General features: G+C 48.7%; 1 protein-coding gene across 2 annotated transcripts; it reads left to right on the top strand.

The window, feature by feature from the left end:
* Positions 1–254: 254 nt before the first annotated feature.
* LOC115154218 (protein yippee-like 1) lies at positions 255–21,022 on the top strand. 2 transcript variants are annotated; one of them, XM_029700219.1, is made up of 5 exons: positions 255–407; positions 11,052–11,345; positions 18,230–18,273; positions 18,412–18,520; positions 19,032–21,022. In XM_029700219.1, the coding sequence occupies exons 2-5, from the start codon at positions 11,238–11,240 to the stop codon at positions 19,119–19,121; spliced, it is 351 nt and encodes a 116-aa protein (XP_029556079.1). In that variant the 5' UTR covers positions 255–407; positions 11,052–11,237; the 3' UTR covers positions 19,122–21,022. The 2 variants fall into 2 exon arrangements, with proteins under 2 accessions (XP_029556079.1, XP_029556078.1); XM_029700218.1 differs by having other exon boundaries at positions 11,066–11,345.
* The last annotated feature ends 180 nt before the right edge of the window (positions 21,023–21,202 follow it).

Below are 21,202 nucleotides of genomic sequence, written 5' to 3' on the forward strand. Positions count from 1 at the left end.
TGAGGCGCAAAGTGTGCAAGAGCTTCTGTTTATGACCGCCACTCATGTGGTTCACTACTGCGAAACGTACAGTAGGCACCTAACGTAAAGAAAGTAGGCACTTGATGCTCACCGCGCAACGATTGGTCAGCCATATTACCATCTGTAGCCAATGGGCACAATGTTGCTATGCTGTAATGTTACATTGATTGGTTCCCTTGATTGTCAGTATGCTCTAGACGGGGTACTGTCTTTGCTCAATTTAAACCGTGCGCTCTACAGTCAGTATCCGATTAACATCCTCTGCTTATCGAGCCTTGAAGTCAACGCGTAGAAGAAAACCCTCTAACGGAATGAGCAGGATTTGCAACACAAAGTTGTGATCTGCAAAGGACAAGAGGCGACGATTGAATTTTCTCTATCCAAAGGTACAGTCAATGCTTATTGTTATTGCACAACTGTACAGGTAGGTTTAAAACGGATTGCATCTTGTCCGAAAGTTCATAACGGGGCCTGAGACATGATTATAACTATTTTACAACAATTACACAATAACATTTCAGACCGACTATGCTTGGTGTATAACCTGCTGCTGTAGTTTATGATGCGAGTGGAATTGATGTCGAATGTCCGCAGTGGCACTGGATGCGCTGGTTTAGATTACACAAAGTTGGCAGTGGCGTATTCTGCACCACCGCTTCACTGTCGTCCACCCTACGACTGTATGCACGCGATGGAAGTGGAAGTTGCAAAGAGGAATGCGTTATGAAATTAAATTGGCTCTGACTTGTTTTTGTTGACAGTTTTGCCCAATGTTGAAAATCATTTTTCATTACTTCTGCCATATTAATATAATTGACAGACTTAAATTGGTTGTTTTAACAGCTATTCAAAATATTACCATCGTTTAGTGGTTGTATTATCATTCCTAGTAATTGTATTATAATTCCTAATTCTATGGTTGTAACATTGTAACATCGATGTCATTGTCAAAGGTTCGACAATACCCGATGTCAATCTTTCCTATTGATTTTCAGTGACCGGATAGCCTAGTGAGAGGGCTCTATCGTTTTTCTCCGTTCCTACAACACCATACCAAAATAGTGAATCCAGTTTTATGGTGAGCCACATAAACAGATGACAGCTGGTTCCCCTTGATTAGTCTCATAGATCTAATTTACTCTAAATCAGCTTGACCAAGTTGGCAGATAGGGAAAGGGTAGCTATTTTACCCACTGTAACATCTCTGTTCATTTGGACATTTCATTATCATCCGAGTGAGCGAAACAGCGCCCCTCTGCCTCTCTTACGTGTAGGCCAGATCTGATATCTGGTCCAAACGAGTATTACATTTTTGCCTGCCATAGCGAAGCCAGGGAGCATTTGTCCTCCCTTGACCAAAAAAATAGAACAGTATTTCCAATCAGCATTGAGCTAAACTGAGCGAGCTCAACTGTGAAATGTGCTGGCATAAAACAAAGTGTCAAAGGAAGCCGGCTTGGATTTGGCGTCTATCCTATCAAATCGCTTTGAGAGCATGTCATTAACAGAAACAACTTCAATTGTTTCATCTCATTGTGTTATTGGCCTCCGGTGTCTAGCTAGCTAAAATGAGCCCGTTCCTAAATTAGCTATGGATGGAGATAGGGATTTGGACTTGTGGTTTTACTTAATTATCCGTACTGGCCAATGATTATAACGGCGATTCTGATCCAACCATTAATTCATACATTGTTGTGCCCCTGACCTGGGAGGATGGAAGTTCAATATGTAGCTAGATGTAGAAGACTAATGTTAGCTAGCTAATGTTGTCCATGAATGGGAGTTAGGCTAGCGAGCAAGCATTTTAGCCACGTAGCCTAAGATAACAAAAAATAAAAGCGTGTACTGTGATAGACATGAAAGAGAGGAGGATGGCATTGGTGTTTCTCTACAAGTAGGGTGCTTGGCTTCACCATTGATTTTTACCCATGCACCGCTACTGCTTAGGTTCCTATTTAGTCATAACCTTAACTGGCAAGTTAATAAATCAACCACTTAAGAGGTAGTTTTAAAACCACCCAAATGAAGCTACTCAGGGAACACAGCAGATGCATCACTTGATATTGTCAAGCGCTCAATGTTTGTAACCTCTTTCTTAGCCACTCAGTACTATGACAAAAAACAGCCTTTTAAATACTTGTAAGCATAAGCACAAAATCCTAGCGTTTGGCATGAAGTCAGTGCCAATATGTGGAGCAGTGCAACAGAGATATAGCTGTGTGGGAGTGTTGTTGTGAGCCCCAGGGCCTTCTGAGTAGGAGGCTTTCTCTCAGTCAGTCTGCATACGAATGGCTGTGTATGGCTAGACTGAGGTTAGTACGGTAGCTCACTTTGTCATTAAATCGCCATCACAGAGGCTGGACCAATCAGAGCATAATGTCACTATAGGCATAGCCAGGACAGGTATAATACAGTCAAGCTGGTGATACTCATAGTCAAGAATGTTACAATTCAACTTCCATTTCCCCTGAACAGCCTACAGTGTTGTATATTCAGTCAGTGTTTACTCCATACTTTGCATCTTGGTAGGGTTGTGTGAGGTAACGACGGTATAGTATACATACCCTAATGCGCATCACATATGCAACAGAACACTGTACAAGTCAATAGACCCCAACTGGATATGATATTAGTGTGTATCTTCTTCACCGCTTCATAACATCTTGTGTGTGTAAAAAGAGAGCTATTCAAAGGACACTGCTGGGTCCTCATATGGCAGGGAATCAATTCAGAGACCAGCTGTCTGCATTGGCCCTTTCATTCATCCAATGCTAATAAATGGAGGGAGAGAGCATGGCGGGGATGTTTACACATTCTATCCAGCTGGTCACACCTATTTCCTGCCAGTCATTAACACCAGCTGGGACATTAGCAGAAAGTTCTACACCCCCTCCACACATTCAGGAGTTTGTCCTGTGTTGTGAAGGATGTGGTACATTCCATGTCTACGTTTTGAACAGGATCAGATTGACATGAAATCCATGGTAATAATAGACTACCACCACATATCCACTGGGAATCATATCAAATGTTATTTGTCACATGCTCCGTAAACAACAGGTGTAGACTAACAGTGAAATGCATACTTACAGGCCCTTCCCAACAATGCAGAGAAAAAAATTATAGAAAAAAGTAATAAAAACACAATGGTTAATGATAACTTGGCTATATACACAGTGTACCAGTACTGAGTCAATGTGCAGGGCTACAAGGTAATTGAGGTAGGTACTGTATAAAATTGAGCACACCGCCATGCAATCTCCATAGACAAACATCGTCAGTAGAAGGACCCGTACTGAAGAGCTCAGTGACGTTCAACGTGGCACCATCATAGGATGCCACCTTTACAACAAGTCAGTGTGTCAAATTTCTGCCCTGCTAAAGCTGCCCCTGTCAACTCTAAGTGCTGTTATTGTGAAGTGGAAACGTCTAGGAGCAACAATGACTCAGCCGTGAAGTGGTATTTTATAATAATTTTTTATTTAACCTTTATTTAACTAGGCAAGTCAGTTAAGAACAAATACTTATTTTACAATGACGGCCAAACCCTCCCCTAACCTGGACGACGCTGGGCCAATTGTGCGCCGCCCTATGGGACTCCCGATCACGGCTGGTTGTGATACAGCCCAGGATCAAACCAGGGTCTGTAGTGACGCCTCTAGCACTGAGATGCAGTGCTTTAGACCACTGCGCCACTTGGGAGCCTCATAAGCTCACAGAACGGGACTGCCGAGTGCTAAAGCGCGTAAAGTGTAAAAGTCCTCTGACCTCGGTTGCAACACTCACTACTGAGTTCCAAACTGCCTCTGGAAGCAACGTCAACACAATAACTGTTCGTCGGGAGCTTTGTGAAATGGGTTTCCATGGCCGAGCAGCCGCACACAAGCACAATGGCAAGCTTCAGCTGGAGTAGTGTAAAGCTTGCTGCCATTGGACTCTGGAGCAGTGGAAACGCGTTCTCTGGAGTGATGAATCGGACTTCACCATCTGGCAATCCGACGGACGAATCTGGTTTTGGCGGATGTCAGGAGAACTCTACCTGTCCCAATGCATAGTGCCAACTGTAAAGTTTGGTGTAGGAGGAATAATGGTCTGGGGCTGTTTTTCATGGTTCGGGCTAGGCCCCTTAGTTCCAGTGAAGGGAAATCTTAACGCTATAGCATACAATAACATTCTAGACGATTCTGTGCTTCCAACTTTGTGGAATCAGTTTAGTGAAGGCGCTTTCCTGTTTCAGCATGATAAATCCCCCGTGCACAAATCGAGGTCCGTACAGAAATGGTTTGTCGAGATCGGTGTGGAAGAACTTGACTGGCCTGCACATTGCCCTGACTTCAACCTCATCAAACACCTTTGGGATGAATTGGAACGCCGACTGCGAGCCAGGCCTAATCGCCTAACATCAGTGCCCTACCTCACTAATCCTCTTGTGGCTGAATGGAAGCAAGTCCCTGCAGTAATGTTCCAACATCTAGTGGAAAGCCTTCCCAGAAGAGTGTAGGCTGTTATAGCAGCAAAGGGGGGACCAACTCCATATTAATGCCCATGATTTGGGAATGAGTAGTTCGATGAGCAGGTGTCCACATACCTTTGGCCATGTAGTGTAGGTAGGGTTAAAGTGAATAGGTAACAGGATAGATCAGGAGTAGGAACCCTGTTCCTGGAAGGGCTCAGGTACTACAGGATTTTGTTCTAACTAGGCACCACACCTGACCAACTGAGCTAATCGATCAGTTCAGTGATTGCCTAAATTCAACACACCTGGTCTTTTCAGGTCGGTTAAATTAAAAATCGGATGTGCCTGTGGTACTCCAGGATCAGGGTTGCCTACTCCTGGGATAGATAATAAACAGTAGCTGCAGCGTATGTGATGAGTGTGTGTATTGTGCATGGTGCGTGTTTCTATGTGTATGTAGTGTGTATTTCTATCAATGTGTGTGTGTGTGTTGTGCATGTTAAAATGTGTGCAGGCCAATGCAGACCTACATACATGTCAATGTGTTTGTGTGTATCCATCCTCCGCCGACGTCATCGGCCAGCCATCCAGCCAGCCCTCAGTGGCCCAGCCCCCTGACTGTCTGTCTGGCCAGACTCTGTGCTCTGCTTTGCCCCCTGTGGGTCTGCTGCTCTGCTACTGAATGATGAGCGCTAGGTAGCCTAGCAGTGCTGAGTTACTGGGAGCCGTATGTGCAGTCTGGTGATGGAGTGGCTGGCCTACATACAGCAGCAGCCTAGTCTGGCCATGTAGCTGTATACTGTCACACTCACAAGGACCTGACACCAGTACTCCTGCTGCCACTGACCCGGTTCTCCCACTCTCTCTCCTTTATTTATTTATCATTTTATCATGTCTCTATCTCTCCCTCATCCTACTGCAGTCTTTCATTCTCTTTATTTATTTCTCTGGTTTTCTTATTCTCTTTCTCTTCCTGCTGTTCTCTTGTACTTTTCACCGTTTCTCTCTCCATCTCTGTCCTGGTTTCTCTCTCCATCTCTGTCCTGGTTTCTCTCTCCATCTCTGTCCTGGTTTCTCTCTCCATCTCTGTCCTGATTTCTCTTTCCATCTCTGTCCTGGTTTCTCTCTCCATCTCTGTCCTGGTTTCTCTCTCCATCTCTGTCCTGGTTTCTCTCTCCATCTCTGTCCTGGTTTCTCTCTCCATCTCTGTCCTGGTTTCTCTTTCCATCTCTGTCCTGGTTTCTCTCTCCATCTCTGTCCTGGTTTCTCTCTCCATCTCTGTCCTGGTTTCTCTCTCCATCTCTGTCCTGGTTTCTCTCTCCATCTATGTCCTGGTTTCTCTCTCCATCTCTGTCCTGGTTTCTCTCTCCATCTCTGTCCTGGTTTCTCTCTCCATCTCTGTCCTGGTTTCTCTCTCCATCTCTGTCCTGGTTTCTCTCTTCATCTCTGTCCTGGTTTCTCTCTCCATCTCTGTCCTGGTTTCTCTCTCCATCTCTGTCCTGGTTTCTCTCTCCATCTCTGTCCTGGTTTCTCTCTCCATCTCTGTCCTGGTTTCTCTCTCCATCTCTGTCCTGGTTTCTCTCTCCATCTCTGTCCTGGTTTCTCTCTTCATCTCTGTCCTGGTTTCTCTCTCCATCTCTGTCCTGGTTTCTCTCTCCATCTCTGTCCTGGTTTCTCTCTCCATCTCTGTCCTGGTTTCTCTCTCCATCTCTGTCCTGGTTTCTCTCTCCATCTCTGTCCTGGTTTCTCTCTCCATCTCTGTCCTGGTTTCTCTCTCCATCTCTGTCCTGGTTTCTCTCTCCATCTCTGTCCTGGTTTCTCTCTCCATCTCTGTCCTGGTTTCTCTCTCCATCTTTGTCCTCGTTTTGCCTGCCCTTTTTTAGATGATCTCTCTCACACCCTTTCATTCCCTTTTCCGACCCCTCTGTTTTCTCATGACCATCACTCATGCCATGCCAGCCTCATCTCCATTCCCAGGGCACATGTGCCTTTGTTGTTTTAGCTAGTTGGCTGAGAAAAACATCACAAACACTAACAAATGTAGCCGTAACTAACAACTCTTTGTCAGTTAGATAATGACAACATGTGCCAAAAAGCTGCGACAGCTGTCAGATCCTTATATCTCAAATGAATGATGCTGTTTCAACATGATGCTGTTTCAACATGATGCTGTTTCAACATGATGCTGTTTCAACAGTCTCACTCCTTCAAAATAATAACCATGTTTTTGGTAAGGTTCAGTCTCTTCTCACTATAGCATTCTGGTTCCTTGGTGTCCTCCAGATCCTACAGTCTGCAACATCTCTTTTGTTGTGCAAACGTGAAGGGCCCTGCCATTGACAGAGGACCATTTGCTGCAACTTCCACCAAGGCTAGTTCCTTTGTTATTCAATGGCAGGGCAGTCTGTAATCTCAATTTGAAAAGGGGGGATGAAGAGGGAGAGGGCCCTTCTCCGCTGGGGGTGTTCCTGGGGGATCTGAAATCATGAAGGACAATGGAGAATTTCCTTCCCCATGGAGAGGTGTCTCCTTCAGTGACCTGTGAATATTGGTCGGCGTCGCCGTCCTGTGTTGAATGTAGGTTGGAGATGTGGATTGGGAGAAGGAGGTGGTCTACCTGGCCAGACGGTGTGGGTGAGGGCAGTGGGGGGCGAGGTGTTGCTGAAGGAGGTGTCCTACCTGGCCAGACAGTGTGGGTGAGGGCGGTGGGGGGGCGAGGTGTTGCTGACGGACGTGTCCTACCTGGCCAGACGGTGTGGGTGAGGGCGGTGGGGGGCGAGGTGTTGCTGAAGGAGGTGTCCTACCTGGCCAGACGGTGTGGGTGAGGGCGGTGGGGGGCGAGGTGTTGCTGAAGGACGTGTCCTACCTGGCCAGACGGTGTGGGTGAGGGCAGTGGGGGGCGAGGTGTTGCTGAAGGAGGTGTCCTACCTGGCCAGACGGTGTGGGTGAGGGCGGTGGGGGGCGAGGTGTTGCTGAAGGACGTGTCCTACCTGGCCAGACGGTGTGGGTGAGGGCGGTGGGGGGCGAGGTGTTGCTGAAGGCGGTGTCCTACCTGGCCAGACGATGTGGGTGGGGGGCGAGGTGTTGCTGAAGGAGGTGTCCTACCTGGCCAGACGGTGTGGGTGAGGGCGGTGGGGAGCGAGGTGTTGCTGAAGGACGTGTCCTACCTGGCCAGACGGTGTGGGTGAGGGCAGTGGGGGGCGAGGTGTTGCTGAAGGAGGTGTCCTACCTGGCCAGACGGTGTGGGTGAGGGCAGTGGGGGGCGAGGTGTTGCTGAAGGAGGTGTCCTACCTGGCCAGACGGTGTGGGTGAGGGCAGTGGGGGGCGAGGTGTTGCTGAAGGAGGTGTCCTACCTGGCCAGACGGTGTGGGTGAGGGCGGTGGGGGGCGAGGTGTTGCTACATAGGGCCTATAGTAGATGAATCCAGATCCTTCAATAATAATTCTCTACATGGGATGGTTGGAATACTGGGGCTCATTAGTAGCCAGGCAGTCATTTCCAGGCTATTTAAATAGTTGCTGGGTTGGTTTTTAGCCTTATTTGAAATTACCTCACCATGATAGCTTGTCATCTCTTATCTTTGCTGGCTGGCTGTTGTTTCAGTCTTTCATCTTTTGTATTTTGATATTTGCGTTTATTTTTAACCGGTTTGCTGGGGTGAAGGTAGAGCTGTTATTGAGGCTCCGTCAATAAACCGTGTAGAGGCTTGCTTTTGTTTTCATTGGTTTTGCCCAGAGGGAAGACATTAAGGATGGAGTCTGTCGTTTGTGCTTGTTAGGGTAGAGAATAGCTAGTGATGCCTGCCCACATCGCATACACGCATACACGCACGCACGCACGCACGCACGCACACACACACACACACACACATGCACACACACACACACACACACACACACACACACACACACACACACACACACACACACACACACACACACACACACACACACACAAACACGTGCGGTCTGTGTGAGGTGCTGCAGTTGTTGCCCGTAGACAAAGCTGACAATGTATGGCTTTTACAGCCAAGCCAACCTCTTTTTGTTTGGAGATGGGTGTCATTTCTCTCTTCTCGGGCTGACATGGTTAGACTAAGCTATAAGTTATTGATTGGGGCTTCTGAATGGGCAGGATGGCAATGATTCGACAGGAGGTATCTATGGGCACAGTTCCCTTTTCATATCAATGGTGGTCACAGTACATGAACGTTTGTAATCCCAAGCTTGATTCCGTCAAGAGGGGATGTGTGTTTATTTGAACAGGCTCCACTGATACAGCTAGCGCCTTTAATCATGTGAGATTGCGCGTGACTGTTTGATTGGCCATTTGGAATGGTACACACACACACAAACAAACAAACAAACAAAGACACACACACAGTGTCAGCTCAGAGGTAACAGTGGGCCTTAGTGTCATGGCTGTTGTCACTTTGACTGGCCACCATGGCAGTGACCCTTGCCCAGAGAGAGAGAGATAGCTCAGCACTTCCATTCTTCTCTCAGAGGGTGGTGGGTGCCCCCTCCATATTGTGCCAGGCCCTAGGTCCTTAGTCAGCAGGCTTTACAGCAGGCGTACATGGCATGAGCCGCTTACCTAGCGGGAACTGCTGAGTGGGGATACAGGAGTGAGCATTCTGGACTCCCTCTGTATGGCTAGTGTGCACTAACAGTATAGAGCCCCTGTAAATGGACCTCATAGGACAAAATATGGGCACGGCCATTGTTTATGTGGCCAGAGGGGCAAATGTGGTAGCCCTTCTTCACAGGATGAATTCATCCAAAGAGTCACCCCAAAGATGTTACAAATTGGAAACCTTACATGAGTCTGAATTACGAGTCTGTCTGCTTCCTTCTTGCTGTTGTCTTGCAGTCAGGCCAGGTGAAAGGTAGACCTATGAAAAAGCATGGCATGTTTTTATTTGTCAAGGGTAGTTGGAATGCTATTTTGCTATGAAGCAGACTACCTTTTTATTGCGTGGCATGTAAAAGCATGCGGTCAGTGGTTGTGACAAATGGTGTGATAAGTGGGTACAGTACAGCAGTAGTGTTCCCTTCCTCCATTTCTGCTTGTCTGTTATCTCACAACTGGCTTTGCCACTTTAGCCTTTGTGGTGCTGATGTCACAACCCTCTGATCACAGCGTCTGATCAATCGCCTGTGTGTGTGTGTGTGTGTGTGTGTGTGTGTGTGTGTGTGTGTGTGTGTGTGAGGCTAACCACTCTGCCATATGTTTGATTAGCTCAGCAAATCTTTCCTCTCATTCAATTAGCAAGGTAAAGATATCTTCTTATCATGTTCTTTTTGCTTCACGGACAGTTCCTTTGTTTCATCAGTCCACTGATGATACAGTCCCAAAATGTTTTTAATGTCAGAAATGATGTTTTCAAGATATAGAACATTCAAAATGCAGAAAGGTTCACAGATGATGTGTGTACAGCAGCTTTATGTTTTAATTAGGCCTGTTTTAGAATTCAAAGCCACTGCTAACATTGTACAGGTGGATATCATTCCAGAGCTATTAAAAAGTGCAACACCAGCGAAAATTGAAAAGTATTCTAAGAAAAACTATGTTGTGAGATATGAGTACATAAAAACCACGATAATGTACATCAATGTTTCCCATTTTGGTGCTGGAACAGTAGCAGGCCACTGAGGCCAGTAGAAGTAGCATTTTACCAGCTCCACCACTACTGCATACACATCCTGTCCTACACACCTTATCTTCCCTCAGCTCCTCTTCGTGTGTGCTTGGTGGCCGTAGTCTATAGACCACACGCATACATTTAGCTACACACTCCTGGACACTTCCATACATTTAGCTACACACTCCTGGACACTTCCATACATTTAGCTACACACTCCTGGACACTTCCATACATTTAACTACACACTCCTGGACACTTCTATACATTTAGCTACACACTCCTGGACACTTCTATACATTTAGCTACACACTCCTGGACACTTCCATACATTTAACTACACACTCCTGGACACTTCTATACATTTAGCTACACACTCCTGGACACTTCTATACATTTAGCTACACACTCCTGGACACTTCTATACATTTAGCTACACACTCCTGGACACTTCTATACATTTAGCTACACACTCCTGGACACTTCTATACATTTAGCTACACACTCCTGGACACTTCCATACATTTAGCTACACACTCCTGGACACTTCCATACATTTAGCTACACACTCCTGGACACTTCTATACATTTAGCTACACACTCCTGGACACTTCCATACATTTAGCTACACACTCCTGATGGAGAGCATTGTATTGAATTGTGTAATAATTTACAAACACTTTCCACCATGCTTTAATGAGAGAGAGCCTCAAGTAGGACTTGTTGGAAAGATTGAGTCAATGAACCGGCGTTTTTCAAAAGGATTTTCCCACTCTGTGGAGTGTGTGTAGGTCTGGATCATTGTGTCTGTGTGCGTGCACATATGGGCTGTTATGCATGTGTGTAATATTAATATTTGGCATTCTCAACACAAAATATTTCTGTGCCTTCACGATAAACATGACCTGTCATCGTGGATCTGTATTAAAGTGTGTGTGTCCCAGGTGTGAGCCTCCCGCCCCGCGCCCCACCACGGCCCTCACCTGTGTGTTGCGGTGCTTCCCCTGCGAGCCGTCCTGGGCTGGCAGCCCCTTCCTGCACCGCCCCCATACTTCACCCAGCAACAGCAACGCCGTCGCCCCTGAAACCGCCGCTGTCTCCCAGGCAACTGTCATCATGACGCGCTCCAAGACCTTCCAGGCCTACCTGCCCAACTGCCACCGCACCTACAGCTGCATCCACTGTCGAGCACATCTGGCCAACCATGACGAGCTCATCTCCAAGGTAGGCTTTTTCGACAAGGACAAAAAAGTTGAAATACATTTATGAATAGGGCAACTATGTCATGTGTATGAAGCTGCATAGCAGAGGAGCTGCAGGCCAGTTGTAGTTAAACCCCATATTTTAACAGCTGTAAATCCTTATGCTGGCACACTTCCTAGCATCTACTGCAGAGCCTCTGTGTGTGTGTGTGTGTGTGTGTGTGTGTGTGTGTGTGTGTGTGTGTGTGTGTGTGTGTGTGTGTGTGTGTGTGTGTGTGTGTGTGTCTGTGTGTCTGTGTCTGTGTGTGTGCGTGCGTGCGTGCGTGCGTGCGTGCGTGCGTGTGCGGTTGCATTTGACCGAGAGTAGATTCTGTCTCAACTCAACGTGATTGCTTCCATTTGCTTACGATAATGTTGAACGTTCATCGTGTTGCACCAGTTTGACCCGGGTTCACTTTATTCCACCAGTTGTTGTGGTCATTAACACAGTAACGGCCCTGAATTACTTAACACATGTCAGGATCAAGGAAAAGCCCTTAATCCATTTAGCTTTGTGTGCAACTGCAAGAGAGAAGTAACGAAGGAAATGAGAGCAAGATCAAACCATAAAAGAGAGGGGCGAGAGAGGTTATTATATTACTGTCACCTCCTGGAACTCTCTAGACTAGAGCATCATGGGTAATATTCCCGGGTGGATGGAGAAGCCAGGCCACAAAGCTCCCTAATACACAGACACACACAGCTTTTCATAGACACTAGTGGGCTTTTAGTGTAAGCCAGCAGCACATCAAAGCAGATTGACTGTGTTCACTCTGCAAACACACCGTTTCCATGGAAGCAGCATGTTTTTATGTCAGACTAAAATAAAGAGGGCAATGATTGCATGTGTGTGTGGGTGGATGATTTTGTGTGTAATGTGTGTCTGTGTGTGAGAAAGCCAGAGGGAGAGAGTGAGAAAAAGAAAGGAGAAGTTTGTAGGAGAAAATGTGTGTGTGTGTTAAACTGTAGAGGCTTCATGTTTATCTACAATATATTAGACAGCATGGATCATAGCCACAACACAGCTCTACACCAAACACCACACACACACACACACACACACACCACACACACACACACAACACAGCACAGCACAGCTCCACACCAAACACCACCACACACACAGCACAGCACAGCTCCTCACCAAACACCACACACACAACACAGCACAGCACAGCTCCACACCAAACACCACTACACACACAGCACAGCACAGCACAGCTCCACACCAAACACCACACACACAACACAGCACAGCACAGCACAGCACAGCACAGCTCCACACCAAACACCACACACACAACACAACACAACACAGCTCCACACCAAACACAACACAGCACAGCACAGCACAGCTCCACACCAAACACCACACACACAACACAACACAGCTCCACACCAAACACAACACAGCACAGCACAGCACAGCTCCACACCAAACACAACACAGCACAGCACAGCTCCACACACGCACAGCACAGCACAGCACAGCACAGCACAGCACAGCTCCACACCACCCCATACATGACACTACACCACACGCCACAGTACCACACTACCACATCAGCTCTGTCATATCCAAAGCGACTTACAGTCATGCGTACGTACATTTTATGGGTGGTCCTGGCCTGGGAATCAAACTCACTATCCTGCCGTTGCAAAGCGCCATGCTCTAGCAACTGAGCTACATAGGACCACCCCATCCCATATAGCTCCATCCCCCACCCCATCCCATATAGCTCCATCCCCCACCCCATCCCATATAGCTCCATCCCCCACCCCATCCCATATAGCTCCATCCCCCACCCCATCCCATATAGCTCCATCCCCCACCCCATCCCATATAGCTCCATCCCCCACCCCATCCCATATAGCTCCATCCCCCACCCCATCCCATATAGCTCCACCCCCACACCATCCCATATAGCTCCCTCCCCCACCCCATCCCATATAGCTCCATCCCCCACCCCATCCCATATAGCTCCATCCCCCACCCCATCCCATATAGCTCCATCCCCCACCCCATCCCATATAGCTCCATCCCCCACCCCATCCCATATAGCTCCATCCCCCACCCCATCCCATATAGCTCCATCCCCCACCCCATCCCATATAGCTCCATCCCCCACCCCATCCCAAATAGCTCCATCCCCCACCCCATCCCATATAGCTCCATCCCCCACCCCATCCCATATAGCTCCATCCCCCACACTACACCACACAGATCCTTCCCCCCACCATACCCACCACACAGATCCTTCCCCCCACCATACCCACCACACAGATCCTTCCCCCCACCATACCCACCACACAGATCCTTCCCCCCACCATACCCACCACACAGATCCTTCCCCCCACCATACCCACCACACAGATCCTTCCCCCCACCATACCCACCACACAGATCCTTCCCCCCACCATACCCACCACACAGATCCTTCCCCCCACCATACCCACCACACAGATCCTTCCCCCCACCATACCCACCACACAGATCCACCCCCACACCATACACACCACACAGATCCATCCCCCCACCATACCCACCACACAGATCCTTCCCCCCACCATACCCACCACACAGATCCACCCCCCCACCATACACACCACACAGATCCTTCCCCCCACCATACCCACCACACAGATCCTTCCCCCCACCATACCCACCACACAGATCCTTCCCCCCACCATACACACCACACAGATCCTTCCCCCCACCATACCCACCACACAGATCCTTCCCCCCACCATACACACCACACAGATCCTTCCCCCCACCATACACACCACACAGATCCTTCCCCCCACCATACACACCACACAGATCCTTCCCCCCACCATACCCACCACACAGATCCTTCCCCCCACCATACACACCACACAGATCCTTCCCCCCACCATACCCACCACACAGATCCTTCCCCCCACCATACACACCACACAGATCCTTCCCCCCACCATACCCACCACACAGATCCTTCCCCCCACCATACACACCACACAGATCCATCCCCCCACCATACCCACCACACAGATCCTTCCCCCCACCATACACACCACACAGATCCATCCCCCCACCATACCCACCACACAGATCCTTCCCCCCACCATACACACCACACAGATCCATCCCCCCACCATACCCACCACACAGATCCTTCCCCCCACCATACACACCACACAGATCCTTCCCCCCACCATACACACCACACAGATCCTTCCCCCCACCATACCCACCACACAGATCCTTCCCCCCACCATACCCACCACACAGATCCTTCCCCCCACCATACACACCACACAGATCCTTCCCCCCACCATACACACCACACAGATCCTTCCCCCCACCATACCCACCACACAGATCCATCCCCCCACCATACACACCACACAGATCCACCCCCCCACCATACACACCACACAGATCCACCCCCCACCATACCCACCACACAGATCCTTCCCCCCACCATACCCACCACACAGATCCTTCCCCCCACCATACACACCACACAGATCCTTCCCCCCACCATACACACCACACAGATCCTTCCCCCCACCATACCCACCACACAGATCCTTCCCCCCACCATACCCACCACACAGATCCTTCCCCCCACCATACCCACCACACAGATCCTTCCCCCCACCATACCCACCACACAGATCCTTCCCCCCACCATACCCACCACACAGATCCTTCCCCCCACCATACCCACCACACAGATCCTTCCCCCCACCATACCCACCACACAGATCCTTCCCCCCACCATACCCACCACACAGATCCTTCCCCCCACCATACCCACCACACAGATCCTTCCCCCCACCATACACACCACACAGATCCTTCCCCCCACCATACCCACCACACAGATCCTTCCCCCCACCATACCCACCACACAGATCCATCCCCCCACCATACCCACCACACAGATCCTTCCCCCCACCATACCCACCACACAGATCCACCCCCCACCATACCCACCACACAGATCCTTCCCCCCACCATACCCACCACACAGATCCTTCCCCCCACCATACCCACCACACAGATCCTTCCCCCCCACCATACACACCACACAGATCCTTCCCCCCACCATACCCACCACACAGATCCTTCCCCCCACCATACCCACCACACAGATCCTTCCTCCCACCATACCCACCACACAGATCCTTCCCCCCACCATACCCACCACACAGATCCACCCCCCACCATACACACCACACAGATCCTTCCCCCCACCATACCCACCACACAGATCCTTCCCCCCACCATACCCACCACACAGATCCTTCCCCCCACCATACCCACCACACAGATCCTTCCCCCCACCATACCCACCACATAGATCCACCCCCCCACCATACCCACCACACAGATCCATCCCCCCACCATACCCACCACACAGATCCTTCCCCCCACCATACACACCACACAGATCCTTCCCCCCACCATACCCACCACACAGATCCACCCCCCACCATACCCACCACACAGATCCTTCCCCCCACCATACCCACCACACAGATCCTTCCCCCCACCATACCCACCACACAGATCCTTCCCCCCACCATACACACCACACAGATCCTTCCCCCCACCATACACACCACACAGATCCACCCCCCCCACCATACACACCACACAGATCCTTCCCCCCACCATACCCACCACACAGATCCATCCCCCCACCATACCCACCACACAGATCCTTCCCCCCACCATACCCACCACACAGATCCTTCCCCCCACCATACACACCACACAGATCCACCCCCCCACCATACACACCACACAGATCCTTCCCCCACCATACCCACCACACAGATCCTTCCCCCCACCATACACACCACACAGATCCTTCCCCCCACCATACACACCACACAGATCCTTCCCCCCACCATACCCACCACACAGATCCTTCCCCCCACCATACACACCACACAGATCCTTCCCCCCACCATACACACCACACAGATCCTTCCCCCCACCATACCCACCACACAGATCCTTCCCCCCACCATACCCACCACACAGATCCTTCCCCCCACCATACACACCACACAGATCCTTCCCCCCACCATACCCACCACACAGATCCTTCCCCCCACCATACCCACCACACAGATCCTTCCCCCCACCATACACACCACACAGATCCTTCCCCCCACCATACACACCACACAGATCCTTCCCCCCACCATACACACCACACAGATCCTTCCCCCCACCATACCCACCACACAGATCCTTCCCCCCACCATACACACCACACAGATCCACCCCCCACCATACACACCACACAGATCCTTCCCCCCACCATACACACCACACAGATCCTTCCCCCCACCATACCCACCACACAGATCCTTCCCCCCACCATACCCACCACACAGATCCTTCCCCCCACCATACACACCACACAGATCCTTCCCCCCACCATACACACCACACAGATCCTTCCCCCCACCATACACACCACACAGATCCTTCCCCCCACCATACCCACCACACAGATCCTTCCCCCCACCATACACACCACACAGATCCACCCCCCACCATACACACCACACAGATCCTTCCCCCCACCATACCCACCACACAGATCCTTCCCCCCACCATACCCACCACACAGATCCTTCCCCCCACCATACACACCACACAGATCCTTCCCCCCACCATACCCACCACACAGATCCTTCCCCCCACCATACCCACCACACAGATCCACCCCCCCACCATACACACCACACAGATCCTTCCCCTCACCATACCCACCACACAGATCCTTCCCCCCACCATACCCACCACACAGATCCTTCCCCCCACCATACCCACCACACAGATCCTTCCCCCCACCATACCCACCACACAGATCCTTCCCCCCACCATACCCACCACACAGATCCTTCCCCCCACCATACCCACCACACAGATCCACCCAGGCTCCTGGTGGCTACGGAGCTACACACATGTCACAGTGCGACACACTACCAGCTTGGGAAAAGCAGCCAATCGTAAAGCCTTCTCCCTCAGGGCTGTTTTTTCTATGGCCATATGGTAGGGCAGAACTCTGACTCGGCCTATCAAAAGGCTTGTATTATGTGTCTCCTGGGAACTCCTTAGTCGTTGTTGAAAAAAAAATACGTTGTCGTTAAAAGCTTGAAATGATATAGGTTAAAGGTATGCACGGTACATACCATATAAGTGGGTAGGTAGGTACGTACGGTATAGGTAGGTATGCACGGTACATACCATATACGTGGGTAGGTGGTACGTACGGTATAGGAAGGTATGTACGGTACATACCATATACGTGGGTAGGTAGGTACGTACGGTATAGGTAGGTATACACGGTACATACCATATAAGTGGGTAGGTAGGTACGTACGGTATAGGTAGGTATGTACGGTACATACCATATAAGTGGGTAGGTAGGTACGTACAGTATAGGTAGGTATGTACGGTACATACCATATAAGTGGGTAGGTAGGTATGTACGGTACGGTATAGGTAGGTATGTACGGTACATACCATATGTGGGTAGGTGGGTACGTACGGTATAGGTAGGTATGTACGGTACATGCCATATAAGTGGGTAGGTAGGTACGTACGGTATAGGTAGGTATGTACGGTACATACCACATAAGTGGAAAAACAATACCATGTTAGCATATCATTGAGATGTTTTTAATGGGATAGAGAATGGGATACCTTCGTTTTAGGAATGTGAGTGATGCCATGTGTCTGCCTTGAAGCTAGCATCGCTGGTGAAAAAAACAACAGACCATTAATGTCTACTCCCGTGATAGGATTGTGACTTTTCTTATCCTGTTCTCCCTCTCTCTTTGTCTCTCATCCAGTCCTTCCAAGGAAGTCAAGGTCGAGCTTACCTCTTCAACTCAGTGTAAGTACCTGAGCCTATTTTTATTATTCTCCAAATCAAACCCCCAGTTGATCACTTTGCCACCCCTCTCTATTTTTGACATTTTATTTTCTTCACCTTTCTCTCCATTTATCACACTCCTCTTGCTCTCCGTCTCAGGGTGAACGTAGGGTGTGGACCAGCAGAAGAGAGGATTCTGTTGACAGGGCTTCACGCGGTGGCTGATATCTACTGTGAAAACTGTAAAACCACGCTGGGCTGGAAATACGTAAGTAGCTAATTACATAGGAATCCCCCACAAACAGATCTCTAGACATGCAGGTGTATAACACATATATAGACATGGTAAACAAGTGCTCCACATTGCTGGTGTCCCTGGCTTCGCTTTGTGGGCTACCTATGTGGGTGTGTGGGTGTGTGGAGGTCAGTGAGAGAGACCCGGGTGGTACGTGGCCTTGTAGTGTTTTATGGTGTTGCCATCTGTGTGATGTTATTAATATCCTCCACGAGGCCTAATGCTCCAGTCTGTCAAAGGGCCAAAAGTGCTGCTGCTGACCTAGTACGCCCATCAACAGCACACAAACACACACACTCTCACACATGCACATACAAGCACATGCACATACAAGCAGTCTACGTCACACGCACAAACACGCACGCTACGTGTTTTATTAGGATTACGTATAAAATAACAAGAAAGGGAGATTACCCCAGATAGAAAATCACACTGTTTACATTCACGACAATGCTCCAGTTTGTCTCTCTCGTTCTCTCTGCAGGAGCATGCCTTTGAGAGCAGTCAGAAGTACAAGGAGGGGAAGTTCATTATCGAGCTGGCTCACATGATCAAGGACAATGGCTGGGACTGAGGGGGCTGACCTCACCCCTAAGGTTTACTGCTAGCTCATCCACATGACCCTATTCACCTGACACACCGCTCATGTACTCCCACAATACACAGGTGTAAGGGTGTGTGTGCGCGAGTGTGCGTGCATGTGTGTTTACCAGAATGATAATCTCCAGTCTAAAGCATATACAGATATGCACAAACACACACACACACAGTTGCACAGAGACGTGTGTTTGTATTCACTCTGCATGCTGAAGCTTGTTCCAGGCCTCAGGGTGGACAGGAGCCCACAGGTTAAGGGTTATAGGTCATAGGTTATGGTCTCTCTGGGGGATGAATGAGATGAACAATGACCATGGTAATGGACAGACAAGAATGGACCCCTCCAACCCCCCAAGACCCACTAACCCTACAATGAGGTGATATTCTGTTCAACATTCCGTTTTTTACCTGCGATCACCCTCACTACCCTACATGGATCCTTCTACATTCATGCATTTTTTGGTTACTATGTTTCAGTGGACTCCATTGATTTAGGAATGAGAATAATTTTATAGGATCTCTATGATGGGCAGACTCACGGAAGACACCAACCAACCAGAATCACCAGACTTCTTGAAGCCTGAAATCATCCAAAACTCCTTTCAACCAAATCAGCACCTTATCGTTCGGGATTGAGTTTGAAACAGATTGTCATAAATCTAAAACTGCTTGATTGTTCATCTGAAAAAAAATCTTTGCTGTTCTTAGTTTTTTTGTTCGAGCATGTGTTTAAGCTATGGATGTATTTGTTAATTTATTTGGTATTGTTTGGGGATAATCCCCTTTTCCCCCCTTTGTTGGTTCCCCCCTCACTTCCAATGGTAGCAATCTTAAAAATGAGGTGTCATTCAAGTTGTCATCCTTTTGCCGATCTGAGTGTGCTATTACCACCCTCTGTGAATGTTTTAGTAATGGCAGTGTGTGCGAGGAACCCAGAGAGCACAAGGTTTACATGTCAACTGGGTAAAGAGACCAGGGGGAAAATGTAGCACCCGTAGCTCTTTTCAGTCCCAAAGCAATGCAGACATTATAAAGGTGATGCAAACTGATGAGGAAATTAGGCATGTGGAGTGCCCCTTTCCTAGACGCTGATCTGAAGTCAGTGTTGTGTCACCACCCATTCCTCCCAGAGGTTGAGGTTAGGATATGGAGAGGGAAAGCTGATTCTAGAGCTGTTTATAAGGGCAACTTCTAACAGGCACCTCACACAGACTGATGGTTGTGAACTGGTGGTTCTCAGTTTACTTGGGGGTCTGCATCCTCCACTGCCTCCTCGCTGTTTTGTTTTGTTGTTGATTTTGATTTTACAAGATTTGAGAATTACAACATTTAAAATTGACTTTCTACAGTCTGGAACAGGAGAACCAACCGAAAGCCACAGAATACCCAATCAGAGGGTCTCACACGTCCCAGCACAACAACCAAAGACTCCCATCAACAATAAGTTGACCAAACAATGGACCTTGCGGTTAATTGCTTGTATCAGGAAGTTGCCGAATTAAAGATTGTGATTGGCCGAGAGCCACTGTCGAACCTTGGCCTTTCTCTGTGAGATAATGCATTGTTTGGTTGCGACAATTACAATGTTAATACCTGTATATTCACTATGAACATATGCATTATTATATAACGATAAACAGTATTACACCATGTAAATAGCCATATTCAATGTTTTATTTATTCATTTATTCAATTGATGACTATTTTAGTCTATGCTCTACTGTCTGTCTTGGGGCCCCTTGTGGGACAGTTAGATTTCCTACTTTTTTACTATTTGGAGAGAAAAAAAAGAAGGAAAAAAAAGTATTTTGCAAAGGAAGGAAAATTGATGGCAACACATGGAGACTCAATAAAGATTCTCATTTGATCGATCTGAAACAGAGGCCAAAGTATGTTTTATACTCAATTGGTTGCTAGTCTTGTACTTTAGCCAACCCCTGTGGCTTTTGAGATGACAACAACCACAGGTAGCCTAGTGGTTAGAGCATTGGGCCAGTAGCTGAATGGTTGCTGGATGAAATCCCCGAGCTGACAAGGTAAAAATCTGTCGTTCTGCCC

The sequence above is a fragment of the Salmo trutta genome, chromosome 19, assembly GCF_901001165.1.
Source record: "Salmo trutta chromosome 19, fSalTru1.1, whole genome shotgun sequence".
Lineage (NCBI taxonomy): Eukaryota > Metazoa > Chordata > Actinopteri > Salmoniformes > Salmonidae > Salmo > Salmo trutta.

What these genes read in the sequence shown, in the direction of transcription:
- LOC115154218 (XM_029700219.1), top strand. Translation starts at nt 11,238, where the DNA reads ATGACGCGCTCCAAGACCTTCCAGGCCTACCTGCCCAACTGCCACCGC. An exon ending in ATGACGAGCTCATCTCCAAG is followed by an intron (nt 11,346 to 18,229) that starts GTAGGCTTTTTC and finishes TCTCTCATCCAG; the next exon opens with TCCTTCCAAGGAAGTCAAGG. An exon ending in CCACGCTGGGCTGGAAATAC is followed by an intron (nt 18,521 to 19,031) that starts GTAAGTAGCTAA and finishes TTCTCTCTGCAG; the next exon opens with GAGCATGCCTTTGAGAGCAG.